The following is a 16342-nucleotide window of genomic DNA, read 5'->3' as shown; positions in this document are numbered from 1 at the left end:
GAGAACGTATGAAGTACTGGCCATGAACAAGAGAAGGGGCATCACTTCTGACACTGGTGTTAAGGAGAGTCAGAAAGGGATGTTTTTAATTTTTATGGTTTTGGAAAAGCAAGAAATAGGGAGAGTTTCTTTCTTTGTGCCCCTATATTCTATATGAATAAAGTAGTAAGGCCATTCTGGACTGTAAGAGGAGATGGCCAGGGGCTAGAGGAAAGAAGAGGAAACTTTGCATTCTTCTAGGGAGTGAAAGAAGATTGATGGGCAGTAATGAACACCTATCTAGGTTGGGAATGAAGTGTTTGTAGTTTTGTCTTTTTTTCTAGGTGTTCAGCTGCCAAAAAGTAGGAGTAAAGAAGGCAAACATTGGGTTTGATTTTAGACTGTGAATGTGGTCATGATGATTGTGGGGGGTGGAAGGTTTGAGGGGCTAATAAATTGTTGAGATTACTGATGATATTTGTTCAGGTTCTAGTCTCATCAGGGATCTAGTCTCACCAGGGAAAAGTATATTCTGAGGAAGAGTCTGTGGATCCAGAGAAAAAGAAGCTGTGTGAATATATGTGTGGGTGTGGGAGAAGTTGTATAGAAATTTCAAAGGTTAAAAAGTAGAAGTAAAAAGGTGATATGGTAGAAAAATTGTGGAGTAGATTATAGGAGTTTAACATTTCAGAGGATAAGCAGTTCTGGATGATCAGTGAGTTGTTAGAGTAGAGGAGGTCAGAGGACGGTGAAGCTGGGATGATGGACAAGTTAGCCATGGGATCATCAAAGATACTGTGGAAGATTAAAGGTGATAAAAAGAGTGGAGAGGAAGATGAGGAAGATGTTGTATTTTGTGGAAGGGGTGAGTATAGCTGTGAGACAGATGGCACTGAAATTCAAAGGAGCAGAGATTTTCACAGCAGGGAGATGATTTAAGGAATGAAAGCAGCAATGGCTAACATGAGTTCTTGCCCTTAACCAGTTTAGCAGCAGATTTCCTTGGATGGCCCTGGCTTTGTTTGTCTCAGTTTTGTCTTTGTCCCTGTCTTTGCCCTTTTTTGGGGGGCGGGGGCAATAACCAGGGTTAGGGCCAAGAAAGGACTTGTGGTAAAATCTTGAATGTCAGGGAGCTAAGATAGCATTCTATATTGATTTCTATCTTTGGAGGGACTTAAAAAACTGCCCTTAGAAACTTCAAGGGAAATGGTACTGCTGGTAGGACCCGGGCTTGCCCATGTGTGTGTTTCCAGAAATCCTACTGCAGATGGATATGTTAGCCAGTCCACCTATAGCTTCTTCTATTAGAGAGAGGTAGATACTTTTTATATAGTATTATTCATCATCTCAGAAAGATTGAGAACACATGCTTTAAGGGAATTCTATAGGAAGGCCCTGGATTCTTTCTTTTTTAAAAAAGTATTTTAAAATTGTGCAATATAACAAAAATACCGAAAGTTGCGGAAAATGTAAATGTACACTAAAGTGAATAATTATAAAGTAAACGCCCATAAAAGAACCTTCCAGAACCAAACATAGAACATTGGGCAGTTATTCGGAAGCCTCCACTCATAATCCTCTCTCTCTTCCAGAGGTAACCATTTATCCTGACTTGACTTTTATGGTAATTACTTCTGTGCCTGTGTGTATGTATAGACACATGTGCGCATATACACCTATTTATACATTTTACTGTTAATGGATATTTGGATTGCCTTCTGGTTTTGGCTGTTGTGAATAGTGCTGCTAAGAACATTCTTGTACACCTGTTGGGTATGTGCATGAGTTTCTCTAAGATGTATAACTGGCAGAGGGATTACTTGGTAATAGTATGTGCATCTTTTCAACTTTATTAGATAATGGAAACCTGATCACCACAAGGATTGTACCAGTTTTGACTATGAAATATATGTGGATTTATACCTTGATTTTTTTTTTCCCTCCTCCACAGTTTTGAGGACAGAGATCTATGGCTTGGAGATGATTCAGAGTAGCCAAGACTTGTGATTTGCTGTGGATATGGGGGACTTGGTTACTATTTCACATTTCTCCTGAAACAATTGCATTTAGCTGCTTCAGAAGGCTTCCACAGGGGAACCTTCGTTGATCCTATCTTCCCCAGAATCTTAAGGCCCAAGAATTGGCCCAGCCTCTGAGGCCATTTGAGAATGAAAGAGGCTACACATCATTATCCTCCAATGCAAACAGTTGATTTTAGCAATTAGCCAAGAGTTCTGTAGGGGGGGCTCTGAGTCAGTTTTGTCTTTTTCAGACTCAAGGGTGAAGAATCAGAACCACGAAGTTAATAATCAGCATCTGTGGATGGCAGAGTTTAAAGACTAGTATAGTGGCTTAGATGATCCTGTGTCTTTGGAGGGTCCTTGAACAACTATCTTTATCCAGCTCCCTCCTTGTTCCTTTCTTTCCCAGAATTTGTCCTTTAGGGAGTACTTGCACAGGGCCAGGAGGGTCCTGGCTTGTTTATTTCTTTCCCAGAGTTTCAAGGTTTTACAGAAGTACACTTGTAGTGATTAAAAAATTAGGACTTTATTAACTTTCAGAAAATTGACAAAATGTTCTATATGAAGATACAAAATATCATACATTTTTTTTACTTTAAAACAAATAATGGAATAATAAATAATTCCAAACATGAATTACAATCAGTATTTAATGTACCTTTTGGACCTGACTATATTTTTTAGTTATTTCACAAAAATTAATATATTAGCGTATTTATACTTAGAAGATGCTTAGTTCATGTTTTAGTTCACTGTTTTTTTACTTTTTGCTACTATTATTATTTTTGCTTTCTCTATACATGTTGAGAATTTGCATTTTCAAGATATGTCATTGAAGACAGTGGCATGTTTATTGTAGCTCTTCACTTGACATCCTTTCATCCGTTGGCTATTGTTTGTGTCAAGCTGTTTAATGCCTTGACTACAGCCCCTCACATACTTGCAAGGCAAAGATATTCTAGAAAACATGCCATCTTTCTTTATTATTGGTTGGATACTGCATCAACCCTGCTAGCTTTTACATGTTGTGCTCTGCTCTGTATTACATGGCAACCCACCTGAAGATGTCCATCTCACAGATATTGCTTGAATGGTATGTTATGCACAGGTTTGGCATACCAGTGTGCTGTGTTTTACTAGTTGGGAATGTTAGGACTAGGGGTGTGGAAGAATCAGCAGGCTTATGAGAAAACTGTCTCATCTATGGCTAGATGAAGGGGTTTTCTAAAAATAACTGAAGGGTGTAGATAAGCTTATTTTTCAAGGAGGGGGATTCTTGAGGAATTCTTTCTTACCTTGATTTCATAAAGGTATTCTACTATATTCCCCTGTAAAATTTTTGTAAATTTCTTTTCATGATTAGTTTCCAGTTGTAATTTATTATTGTGTATTATATGATGTAAAAAACTTACATTTTTTTCTGAATGATTTATCCGTTGTTCCAGGACTATTTACTGAATAGTCTGTCTTTCTCCACAGATTTATAATGTTGTCTCTATCATATACCAAGTTGTAATAGATGTAAATGTCTGCTTTTAGGCTTTCTATTCTGTTCCATTGGTCTATTTGTATCTCTTACTAGTCCTGCATTGTTAATTACTATAGCTTTGTAATGCATCTTAATATTTAGTAGGGAAAGACAGCTTCCTTATTCCTCTTCCTCAAAAATACATTTTTTGCCCTTACTTTTCCATGTGAATTTTAAGGTAAGCTTAACATGGTCTGTAAGGAACATTGAAATTTTGATTAGAACTTGTTCCTTTTCTCCATAAAGTGTTTCATGCATATTTTGTTAGACATATCTGTGTACCTGATAAGTTTTTGTTGTTCTTGCTGATACTTTTAAATTATATTTTGTAATTGATTGTGACTGGTGTAAGGGACTGCTTGATTCTGGTGCATTGTTTTTAGATCTGTTCACTTTGCTTATCTCTTTCTCTAGGTCCAATTGTGGTTTATAGGTTTTGTTGAGTTTTTATATAAACTTTATATAAAACATACTTAAAAGTATGTAAATCATAACTATACCGCTCATTGAATTATCACAAAGTGTTTTTAGCTTGTTAGTGTAATTTGTGAATAATTCTAATTTTTCCCCTTTCAGTCCTTGTACCTCCAAATATTGATATCATTCTGTGTAAAATAAAATAGAATTTCTTTTCTAAAACTATTTTCACTGAAGCATTTCTGAGGCTTCATGCTCTAACTAGTGGTGTTTGATATGTAAATACATCTGAAGTTATCAAAGAAAGGAAATTACCTTTACTTGGAAATTCCAGCAACTTAATAAAAGAGCCTGTAGGGTAGTGGTATTTCAGTTAATTGACTGCAGTCCAGGATTTGGTGTTCAGCATTTGTGAAATGCTGATATGAAACTTGGGTGATAAACAAATATATACAAATTAATGTACTGAGACTAAGATAGATAAAGAAAGAAAAACACACCGATCCTACATGAATACATACTTTCTAGTGGCTGAAACACTCAAGTTCTCTTTCCAGAACATGTCAGTTCCCATATTGGGATACTTAGGAAATCAAACTAAGAAGACAGCTTGTTGCTTAATTTGGGCATGGAATTAAAGCAAAGAAGGCAGAGAATCTCACAAACATGGGTTCTTTTGTGCAGTTGTTGATAATTTGAGGAATTCAAGTGCTCAAATGTATTCAAAATGCTCTACCCTCTCTTTATCATACTCCAAGCAGTTTGAGGGACAGCAAAATGTAGTGGAAAAATATTGGACTTTGTTGACAGTCGAAGGGACTTGAATCCTAGCCCTTTGCTTATTGATCTTAGGCAAGTTACTTGTCAGAATTTCATTTTTCTCACTGGTGATAAAGAATCATGACACTGTTAATTTAAAAGAAATACAGTCTTTCAAATTATTTGTTATATAGTGTGTCCTACAGAATTGTAGGTTTATATTTGTTTATCCATGCCTGTAGGTGAAGAGGAAAGTGCCAGTGATTCCTTCTGATTTGTCAGAATGATCTTAGAAGTATTAATCTGTTTCCAAATATAGAGATTGCCATTACGACTTGATCACTAGGTTGTATTAGCTTCCTGTTGCTGCTGTAATAAATTATGACAAATGTAAATAATAAATACATTTATTATCTTACAATCCTGGAGGTCAGCAGTCCTAAAAATCAAGGTGTTGGCAGGCTTGAGCTCCCTCCAGAGGCTCTAAGGAAGAATATTTTCCCTTTCTTTTTTCAGCTTCTAGAGATCACCTGCCATCCTTTGTTCATGGTCCTTTTTTCTCTCTACAGGTCCAGCAGTATAGCATCTTCACCACTTCTGACTCTGACATTCTACTTCCATTATTATATCTCCATCCTTTGATCCTTCTGTTTTTTATAAGGATTCTTGTAATTACATGGAGTCCACCAGGGTAATCCAGGATAACTTCTTCATTTTAAGATCCTTGATCACTTATGCGAAGTCCCATTTGCCATATAAAGTAACATATTCACAGGATCAGGACATCTTTGGAAGGCTATTATTCTGTCTACTACCTAAGGTTAATGAGTTAACAAGCAAGATACCTAGTTAGAATTACACATTTCTTTTGTAGGTTATTTTCATAGAACAAAACATCAGTTTCTAAAGTTGTGGGAGTCCTACAAAATGTCTTTCTTTAAATAGTACTTCCAAGGAAAGATTTGTATTAACAGAGAATAGAATTATTTGGTAGCAGTTATGATTATTCATAAGTCTCCATATTGTAAAAGAGAACTAGATTGACATTCTTGTTAAAATTTCTCAATTTAACATCTTTTAAATTTAGATTATTTGAAATAAGTATGAAGCAAGATGGTTTCTACCCCTCCACAGCTTGAGGGAAGGGAGTACAAAGCCTCCATCTTTCTTTGAGTTTCCTTTTGTTGATTATGAAGATTTGTATTTGTAAAGTTAGGCTCTGGAATTTCATTCACTAATTTTAAGTAAAAAGCACATCTGGAGCCCAATTTTGCTTGTGGAAATGGACAAAGGGTTGAAAAGAATTTTATTATCAATGAAATTCTATATTTTGTGCCTTGTAAAGTAGTTCTTAATATTCGCTGTGATCACTTTACAAGGCCCTGACCTGTTTAGTGAATGAAAGGAACTTTAATACCCTTTTCTGTACTTTCCACCTTTTTGTCTCCTTGTCCTGTACTGTAATAATTTTTACAAATTATTTTCTTAATTTGTTGATTAATGTAGTACCTTGGATTTTTCATTTGAGGCATATTTTATTCTTCCAAAAGTTTGATGAGATTTAATTGTGATATACACCATGTATTAAAGTTTCCTGTTGCTTGGAAATACTTTCAAGTTTATTTACTTCTTTATCTGTAGTAAAATATTGATCTTATAGTTTGTGTTTGCTAACCTCAGTGTTAAGTCTTTTTTGTTATTAGCTGATCCTGCTGTTTTGCTCCTTTATCTAATTCAAGGCTCAAGGATCTCTAGGGCAAGTCATGTAATTCAGCCAGAGCTGCAGAATGACCTGCTTCCATTCATCAGCCCCCTGAGAGGGTAGACTTTTGGGGTCCCTGATTATTGTGGGGAGAGTCTCCTATTAGTTTTCCTACTCTGTATAGTTCTGGACTTAAATCTGTCTCTTTTGCCTTCAAAACATCCAAAATGAAAGTTAAAATTTTTTTTTTGGAATGGACAAATGCCCTCAGGGTAGAAAATGCCTCCCTGCTCATCTATTTCTCTAGATTCCCATTTCCCCCTGCTGTTTCCCTGATGCTTCCATTTTTTTTATTGCCCTGTATTTTTATTTTTAAGAAGATGTTATTTCTTTTTCATCAAGATTTTGTTTTGTTTTGAGCATGAGGGTTTGTCCAAACAACCTTGTGGGGAATAACCAGAAGTAGGAAAATTTCCTATAGCTCTTTCCTACATTTTCTTTGAGATTGAGTTTAGGCTCAGAACTTCTCATTACTTTATGGGTTTTCTTTTCTTTATTTTGTAGACGAAACATACAGTGTTCAGAAGAGTAGGTACTTGCCCAGGATCACCTAGCAAGTAAATAGTAATACTGGTTTTTTTTTAAAGATTTTATCTGTTTGACAGAGGGAAAGAGATCACAAGTATGCAGAGCAGCAGGCAGAGAGAGAGGGGGAAGCAGGCTCCCTGCTGAGCAGAGAGCCCCCATGCAGGGGCTCCACCCCAGGACTCTGAGATCACGACCAGGGCCGAAGGCAGAGGCTTAACCCATTGAGCCACCCAGGCGCCCCAGTAATACTGGTTTCGAGCCCAGCTTTGTCCAGTCCTAAAGCCTGTGTGCTTAACCAGTCCAATGCACTGCATCCTTTGGATTCCGTTGTTTTTTGTTCCTGGAATATGGGACAGCTTTCTTCTAGGAGGAGGGTAAATGTTGCATTGTGTTTCTCTTACCAAGTTTTTATCCCTCAAGGGATAAAAGGTCTGCACCCTCTGAGGAACACATGTATTTCTGTGCCTCTTTCAGAAGATTGATGCCTGTTTCCAAGACATCCTAATAAATACGAGACCCTCTTCTACCACCTACCCTTGGCCTTTCAGAACTGAATTTAGGGACAGTCAGTATCCCAGATTTAACCACAAAGTTTTATTTTTTTTTTAACTGCAGGATAGTCCACTCGAAAGACCAAAATGCACTCCCAACTGAATTTAGAAGGAGCTAAGGACAAAGGGATCCAGGAAGAAATTCTCTTAGGTGAGCGAAGACGGGAGAATGAGACAGGTAGGAGCTTGAGAATTTATAGTTTTGTTAAATAGTGTTAAGAAAATTTTGGAATTTTGGTTGGTGAATGCCTGCAGGGCACCTTGACATGGTGAAAAACACAGGAGCTTTGGAGCCAGACACACTTGAATCGACACTCAGTTCCCTTACTTATTAACTCTAAAATATTGGGTGAATCATTTCTCCTCTCTGGCTTCAGTTTCTTCATCTATATTATTTGAATAATAATACCTATCTCTCAAGGTTTTCATGTGAAATATAGGTAATATACTTTGGTGAAGTGTTTGTGCTTGGTACAGGCTTACTAAATAATTATAGTAGTGTTATCATTCTTGTTGCAACTGTAGGGGCAAAAAAATGTTCACTTTTTTTTTTTTCTAGGTGGACTATTTCATGTATTTATTATCTGTTTGCATTTCTTTTTGTGAATGGTTCACTCATGTTCTTTGCCTGTTTCTGTATTTGGGTCTATCATTTAGTTGATAAGATTTTGACTGAGAATAGTATCTACTTCAAAGAGGGAAATTTCAGAAAAAGTCAGAATTCTAAAGAATGTTAGAGATCCAGAATTCAGGGCCAATTCATCATAGTCTCTGCTGTGGAGAAGACTTGGCATGTGATGACATAGGCTGCAAGAAAGCTTGGCAGGGAAGGATCTAACATAACATACTCCCTTCTCTGCAGAAATCTGTTGTAGGCACAGTACTGCCACTTACAATATATAATCCTTCCAAAGAGACAGACTGTAAGTACATTGAGGAAAGACCGAGCTAGATGTTTTTGTATGAGGAAAACCTTTAGGAGAAAGAGCAGAGAGGTATGGTGGTTTATTTTTTTCAATTTATTTTTTTATTTAAGTTCAATTAATTAACATATAATGTATTATTAGTTTCAGAGGTAGAGTTCAGTGATTCATCAGTCTTATATAGTACCCATGCTCATTACATCACGTGCCCTCCTTAATGTCCATTGCCCAGGGATGGAGTAACTGGGTAACAGAGGTATAGTTTATAGGACCGTAACTCTGCGAAGGTTTTAGAATTTGTGAGACACTAGAAAATTTCCAATGGGGAGAAGCCCTACATGTATGATTAATGTCTAAAAGCCTTTTGTTGGTGTTCAAGGTCGATGCCTCAGAGTACTCATAGTAGAGAGAAACCCTGTGAAGGTAATGAATATAGAAATTTTTTGTCATGATGCTGAGCTTATTTGACATCTGAGGATTCACACCTGAGAATTTATTAATTCCTATGGCTATGAAAACATGAAGAGGCCTCAGGCCGAATTTAATTCTCTTTCAACACCAGAGATTTCTTTCCAGAAGTTTTCACTGGAAAACTTTCCCAGTGTGAGAGAAATTACAGTGGGTAATCAAGCTTTTTCAATTATATGAAAATGCAGAGAGAAACTCTTTGAATGTTTTGACTATGGGAAAGACTTGAGGACAAGCTCAGACTTAAAATTTTTTTTAAATTTTTACTTTTTTTTTAAAGATTTTATTTATTTATTTGACCGAGAGGGGGTGGGGGGAGAGAACAAGCAGGGGGAGCAGCAAAAGGAGAGAGAGAAGCAGGCTCTCTGCTGAGCAGGGAGCCTGAAGCAGGGCTTGATCCCAGGACCCTAGGATCGTGACCTGAGTTGAAGGCAGACATTTAACCAACTGAACCACTCAGGCACTCCCAGACTTTTTTTTTTTTTTAATGTAAGAGGGTTCGTAGGGGAGGAGAACTCTGTTTGCAATGCCTGTGGGAAGACTTGCAGATCCAGCTCAAACCTTGCTAAGCATGAAAGAATTGACAGTGCAAAGAAACCTTATGGTGTGTAATAAATGTGGGGAAGGGATTTTGGTGATAATCAGTCCTTATGGAACATCAGAAAACTTAAAATGGAGATAGAAGGAGATCCTTGTTTATCATCTGTCAATTCATTGTGGAGGAAACTGTACCTGTAATGAATAAGCCTTCATTTAGAGGCTGTTTTATCTATCGTCAAGTAATTCATAAGGGCGGGATCTTCTATGTTTATAAAAAATGTGAGTATGCTTTCAGCAGGATTTAGTCTTTGGTGGGTCCATAGTGGAGAAGAATCTTTCAGGTACAGTGAATGTAGAAAGGCCTTCAGTTTTATTTGAAAGATTTTATTTATTTATTAGAGAGAGAATGAGAATACAAACAGGGGGAGAGGCAGAGAGAGAAGCAGAATCCCCATTGATCAGATAGCCTGATGCAGGACTCCATCTCTGGACTCTGCGATCATGACTTGAGCCACCCATGCATTCTGAAATGGCCTTCAATTTGAAGTGTAATTGTATTCAGCATTAGACAGTACAGGTATCTTACTGATGTAATGATGTGGGAAGGTCTTTGTGAGAAAATCAGATCGTGGTAGAAATGAAAAAAAAAAGATTCATAATAAAAGTTGATTAAAATACACTTGTTCCATATAATTATACACCTACCATGTGCCAAGCAGTGTAAGAACTTTATGTAGTTTGTTTAATCATTTAGCTCTTGCAACAAGCATTTGATATAGGAATTCTTATCCTTGTTTTACATGTGAAGAAACTGGAGAAATGAGATGGAAGAATTTTCCTAAGGTCACATAGCTATCACTGGAAGAGCCAGGATTTGAATCCTACATAATTTAATTGTTAGGGGTTTCTAATGGCGATGTGTATATTTTCAGAGATGTGTTAGCCTTTATTCATCATTAAGGAACTAATTCCAGAAATTGGAATTCACTCTTCAGTGCAGTGAGTTTTGGAAGCCTTAAGTCAGTTTTGGAATCTGGTAGATGGTCCCAGAAATTCCACATTGGGGTCCATAAAATGGAGTAAGTTTCTCTAACTCCCTTTGAATAGGGATTACCTCTAATCTTAGAAGATTTCACTCATAACAAAATTCTGTTCTCAAATGTCCATCCTGTAACCACTTCTCATGATTTAGGCAGTTTGGTGTAGTGTAGAGAGCACAGACTCTGAGATTAACTAGGACAGCTTCATCATCAGGAAGTAAGGGAGAGCTGTCCAATTCTAAAAAAGACTGAGTAGGAATGGAAGACAGACAGATGTCCTGGGAGCTTTAGAAACAGAACCAGGTCATTTTAAGAATTATAACTAGATGAGCCAAAATAAACAGAATCTAGTCCATAAGGAATAAAGAAACTAGGGTATATGCTATGATTTTCTCCTTGGGTGGGTATAAAGGTTGCTTGTTTGTTACCCAGTATTCAGAGGAACTGCTACTTGAAATTGCCACAGGAATATTCAGTTTTCTAGCACTCAGAAATCAGTGTGAGTGATATTAGAGTGAGATTTTTGGGATTTGGAAAAAATGCTCCGGTAGGTTGTTTTTCATTTGAGAAAAAGGTTTTTTTAGTCTTTACTGTACTTTTCCAGGGGGTCTGGATGCAGAAGAAATGAAGGTGATAAGTTGATCCATTGTTTCTCCAAGTGTGATAGGCCTGTTACCTGGTCTTTCAGGTATAGCACTTTGCTTGTTGCCAGATTTCTGATCCTTAGAGATGAATATTTTCTGAATGAATTGACAAAACTGAAGTATAAATCAGAATGTCAATATATGGGATTTTGTCTTCTCTGATAACAAGATGTCTCTCCAATGGGCAGTGCTGGATGCACATGAACAGAATTTATCTCGCAATGTTGATTTTTGCTACAACATTCCTTTGTTACATGTGCCATTGCTGTAGTCATACTGTTGCAAATGTTGTTTAGGAGATACTCTGCCTAATCCCATATTAATTCTCTTAGATCAACTCTGATAATTATTGAGGCACATCTTCGTGGCAGCCCATGCTCTAGGAGAAATAAATTGTATATGTCATGCCAATTCCAACTGATTGAAATAGGTTTTCATAGTATGCTGTCTTGAGAACGAGTCTGAGGTCCAGGGAAACAATATTGGGGATGATAACTAATGTCTGCTATAGATGTGAGTTTGGTGTCAGACTGGCCTCATATATTATATCCTCATGATGACTCAGTCATTCAGAAACATTTGTTAAACATCTTCTCTATACCAGGCACTGTGATAGATACTTTGAGGAGAGATGTGAGTAAGACACGCTTTTTTGCTCCCAAAGGAGCTAATACTAGTAGAAGAGACATATAAACAAATATACACAGCAGTCTCTTACACATGTTTGACAAAAAAAATACATATAGAGTACATTAGAGACACAAAGGAGAAAATAGTTAATTTCAGTGGGTGGGAGAGGGTTACAGAAAGAAATTAATGCTTAAGTTAAATAATGAAAGGTGTATAGATGTTACCAGTGTTAACTGCTGGGGCTGAGGAATAGCAGAGGGTCAGTCATTCCAAGCAGTGGTGGTATGAGCAAAGATACATCATATGAAATAATTCTGTGTTTACAGTATGTTTATGGTATGTTTAAGAAGCTAAGTATAGTTGGAACATAGGGAGTGAGAGAGGGTGTGATGAAAAGGAGACTGGTTAGATCAGGGAGAGCCTTGAGTGCTATACAAATAACAGTGGGGAGATATTTGGAGATTTTAATCACAGGATTAACAGGATCAGATTTGCATTTTATTTTTATTTTATTTTATTTTATTTTTTTAAAAGATTTTATTTATTTATTTGTCAGAGAGAGAGAGAGAGGGAGGGAGAACACAAGCAGGCAGAGAGGCAGGCAGAGGCAGAGAGAGAAGCAGGCTCCCCACTGAACAAGGAGCCTGATGTAGGACTCGATCCCAGGACCCTGGGATCATGACCTGAGCCAAAGGCAGCGGCTTAACCAACTGAGCCACCCAGGCGTCCCCAGATTTGCATTTTAGAACTATGTAGTCAATGAGAATATAATGGATAGACTGGAAAAGCAGAACTGGGCACAGGAAGACCAATTCAGAGGCTATTACAGAAGAGTAGAGCTGTTGAAGCCCGAGTTAAGGCAATGGGAAGGAAATGAGAATACATACATGTGAGAAATTAAGAACTCAGTCACTGACTGAATATGGGGCGGGGGGTGAGAGCCAATGGAGAAGAAGAAATCTAGTGTGATCCTCCATTTTCTTTCTGCCATAGGTGGTTGAGATGTAAAAGCCATCCCATGGTGGGGGTGCCTGGGTGGCTCAGTCTGTTAATCATCTGCCTTCAGTTCAGGTCATGATCCCAGGTTTCCGGGATTGAGCCCTGCATTAGGCTCCCTGACCATGGGGAGTCTGCTTCTCCCTCTCCCTCTGCCCCTCCTTCCCCCACTACTGTGTTCGCTCTCTCTCTCAAATAAATCCTTAAAAAAAAAAAAAGCCATTCCATGAGCTGCGTAGCTTAGAATGGGGAGCTGGGGAGCGGATTTGGCAGGGGGAAGTGTGGCGGGGGGGGGGTGATGAGTTCCGTATTGAACATGCAAAGTCTCAAGCACCTTCAAAGTGTCCAAGAGGAATTATCCAGTAGATAGTCAGGAATTGATTAAGCTGCCATTAAGCAAGTAAGATTATAGATAGATTTGGAAGTCATTAAGCATAGAGGTGGTGGTTTTAAGGTATGAATGGGACTGCTCCAGGGGAGTGTATGGAGTGAGGGAATAAAAGGCGAGCGCAGGAGAGCAGGGCAGAATCCCTGAAACAAGCATTTTAAGGGAGGGCAAAAGCAAGCTGAGAAAGAGCTGCTGGAAAAGTAGGAGGGGGACCAGAGGAACTATTACATTCTAGTTATGCCCTCTTGTGGTGGTCCAAGCTTCTTTCCCAGAATAAATCTTCCCTTTCCTGTTTTTAGTCTCTAGGTTCCCTGGTTCCTGACTGATTTGGACCCCAAATTCCCAGTCATACGCTACCTGTAAGACTGGGGCTACCAAGTCCTCTGGAAGTCACTTCTCAAGTGTAAAACTCCTCTTTAATAATTTAAGAGCAATTTGGAGCACCCCCTTATGAAAGAGTTGCAAAAGAATAAAAAGCAAACATTGGGGGCCCCTCAGTTTCTACATTTACATGTACCCTACCTCTTTTGATCTATTCTGTTGGCCATATTAATTTCAGCAATTCCCAGGTCTCAGCACATCCCTTTCTTTTATAATTAAATGGCTCTGGTCATAACTAAAATATATTTTATTTTGTATTTTTATTATATATATATTATAATAACATATATATATTATTTATTATAGTAAGACCTATATATGGCTTAAAAACCAAATAGTAACAAAAAATAGTATTGTTTACCTTCACCTTTCCCACCCACCAGGCTCAAATACCTGAAGTAGCCTGCTTTGAAATACATTGGCTATTTCTTTTGGTTTTTATCTCAATAATGCTAAATAATATGGCTATACTGGCATAGCTTGGAGATACTCTGTGTTCAGTTCCAGACAACTGCAAAAGTGAATATTGCAATAAAGCAAGTCAAATGAATTTTTTTGGTTTTGCATGTAAAATTTGTGTTTACACTATACTGTAGTCCCTTAAGTGTACAATAACATTATGTCTAAAAAAGCACCATACAGCCCTTAATTGAAAAATACTTTATTGCTAAAAAATGATGACCATCATATCGTCTGAGCTTTCAGTGAGTTGTAATCACTGATCACAGATCACCATAACAAATATGATAATACTAAAAAAATTTGAAATACTGTGAGAATTACCAAAATGTAGCACAGAGACACAAAGTGAGCAAATGCTGTTGGAAAATTGGTACCAATAGATTTGCTCGATGCAGAGCTGCGACAAATCTTCAATTTGTTAAAAAAAAAAAAAAAAAAGATGCAACAATCTGGGGCACCTGGATGGCTCAGTTGGTTAAGTGTTTGTTTTTGGCTCAGGTCATGATCTCAGAGTCCAGGGATGGAGCCCCACATTGGGCTCCCTGCTCACTGGAGAGCCTGCTTCTCCTTCTCCCTCTGTCCCTCTGCCCCTCTCCCCGCTCTCTCTCTCTCTTGCTCACTCGCTCTTGCTATCTCTATCCCAAATAAATAAATAAAATCTTTTTTAAAAATGTAGCTATCTATGAAGCTTTATAAAGTGAAGTGCAACAAAACAAAATACGCCTGTATATTGCATTATTTCAGATATTAGCTGTTGATTGCCCTTTTATAGTAGATAAAAATTAAACTCTCTACCATTTTTCTTCTCCTTCCTTTTAATATAGTTATAGCATATATTTTGGTTAATGATGTTTATTCACATTGGGCAAACTACTAAAGAGACAAGTAGTTAATTGTGATTACATTTCTCTTGTATACCTTTTTGTCATTTCTAGAGATAATAATTGCTTTTCCCCTCCATTTTTTAATATATTCCTATCCTTTCCATCAGATCTCTCATGTCTGATTTTTTTCTGCATGTTCCCAAGTAAGTCAGAGTATCCAAAAAATTTTTTTTCTGGAAATCCCCATCCTAGGGCCTTTTCTTCTGCTTCAATCTGGACTATTTCTACTCCTGATTCCTGGAAGCTTTTAGAATTTCCACTTTATCACTGATTTCCGAAATTTCGTGATGGCGTCTGTTGTGCTGGACACTTGGTAGACTCCTTCAGTTCATATTTAGGCTCTAGAAATTTTTATTATTTCTTTTTATAATTTGCAAGCTCCATAAGGACAGTGATTTTTATCTAATTTCTGTGTCTCCAGTGCCTGAGTTATAATTATGCCTTATACATGATAGGCACTTATTATTTGTTAAATGAATTGCTATTTACATTTAAAATAATATAAATAAAGTAATATCAGTAAACCCACTAGCCAGGACAAGTAAGAGAACATTGGTGGTACCTTAGTGCCCACCTCCCCATGTGCCCTTCTGGTCACACTCCTGTCTGTCTCCACCTAGAGATAGCACTACACTGGCCATTGTATTAATAATCCCCCTGGTTTTCTTATAGTTTTATCACCTGTACGTTACAGGTGATACTATAAACAGCATTCTGTTTAATTTTGAAAAAAAAATGAAAAGCAAGCACAAATCCTAGTTGCATGAGGAATGGGTGATTTGCCCTTGTTAGTCTTCCAAGAAAACGGGTTCTGGGCCGAAGACTGACTTCACCTTCCCTGAAAATTTAATAAAGCCATTTCTGGGAAAATTAGCAAATGACGTCATGAAGTTTGGTGTTAGGATGAAAGTCCTATGTCTATCTAATTTATTTTTTTTTATTGTAGGTAATTTTTTCTTTATCTGTAAGCTTCTAGGATATTTTCTTTATTATTTGAATTCAGAAATTTTGATCGGGGTATGCTTAAGTGTGTCTTAGAATGGAAGCTCCATGAAGGCAGGGATTTTTGTCTGTTTTGTTCACTGATATATCTTAAGTCCCTAGAAAAGTGCCAGATACATAATAGATCCTTATTAGATGTATTGATTAAATGACTTGTAGAAGCATAAATTAATAAATGGATGGGTGAATGGATAGGTAAGTCAGTCTTGTCTGGAATTCAGAGGGCCCTTTTTCTTCTGTCATTTATTTAATGTGGCCTCTCCTGCCCATGTCTCTTTTCTCCTTTAACTCCCCTATCTATCCATCCATATTCACATGGTATGATCCTAAGTATCTTGTCCTTCATTGACTCTATTACTTTATAATAATTGTAATTATTATTATTATTATTATTAAAGTGCTGTGTATAAATTTCTATAAATTTCTAGTCCGGTAACTT

The 16342-nt window shown here is 37.3% G+C and overlaps 1 protein-coding gene across 3 annotated transcripts in view; it reads left to right on the top strand.

Annotated features, from left to right (window-relative positions):
- The window catches only part of LOC111140073 (MAGE family member D1), a 55542-nt gene that overhangs the window by 11074 nt on the left and 28126 nt on the right, over window positions 1–16342 (top strand). For 2 of the 3 annotated variants that reach the window (XR_002640124.1, XM_022492458.1), the window contains exon 2: window positions 7610–7723. The exons of the other annotated variant lie outside the window; for it this stretch is intronic. Coding sequence is in view for 1 of the 2 variants with exons in the window: in XM_022492458.1 (XP_022348166.1) it covers window positions 7633–7723 (91 nt within the window). In the remaining variant the exon portion in view is untranslated. The remainder of the gene's footprint in view (window positions 1–7609; window positions 7724–16342) is intronic. 3 annotated transcript variants of the gene reach the window in all.

Source organism: Enhydra lutris, unplaced genomic scaffold, assembly GCF_002288905.1.
Source record: "Enhydra lutris kenyoni isolate GAN:26980312 unplaced genomic scaffold, ASM228890v2 scaffoldscaffold150, whole genome shotgun sequence".
NCBI lineage: Eukaryota > Metazoa > Chordata > Mammalia > Carnivora > Mustelidae > Enhydra > Enhydra lutris.
The sequence above is the reverse complement of the archived record's forward strand: the minus strand, read 5'-3'. Positions and strand labels throughout refer to the sequence as shown.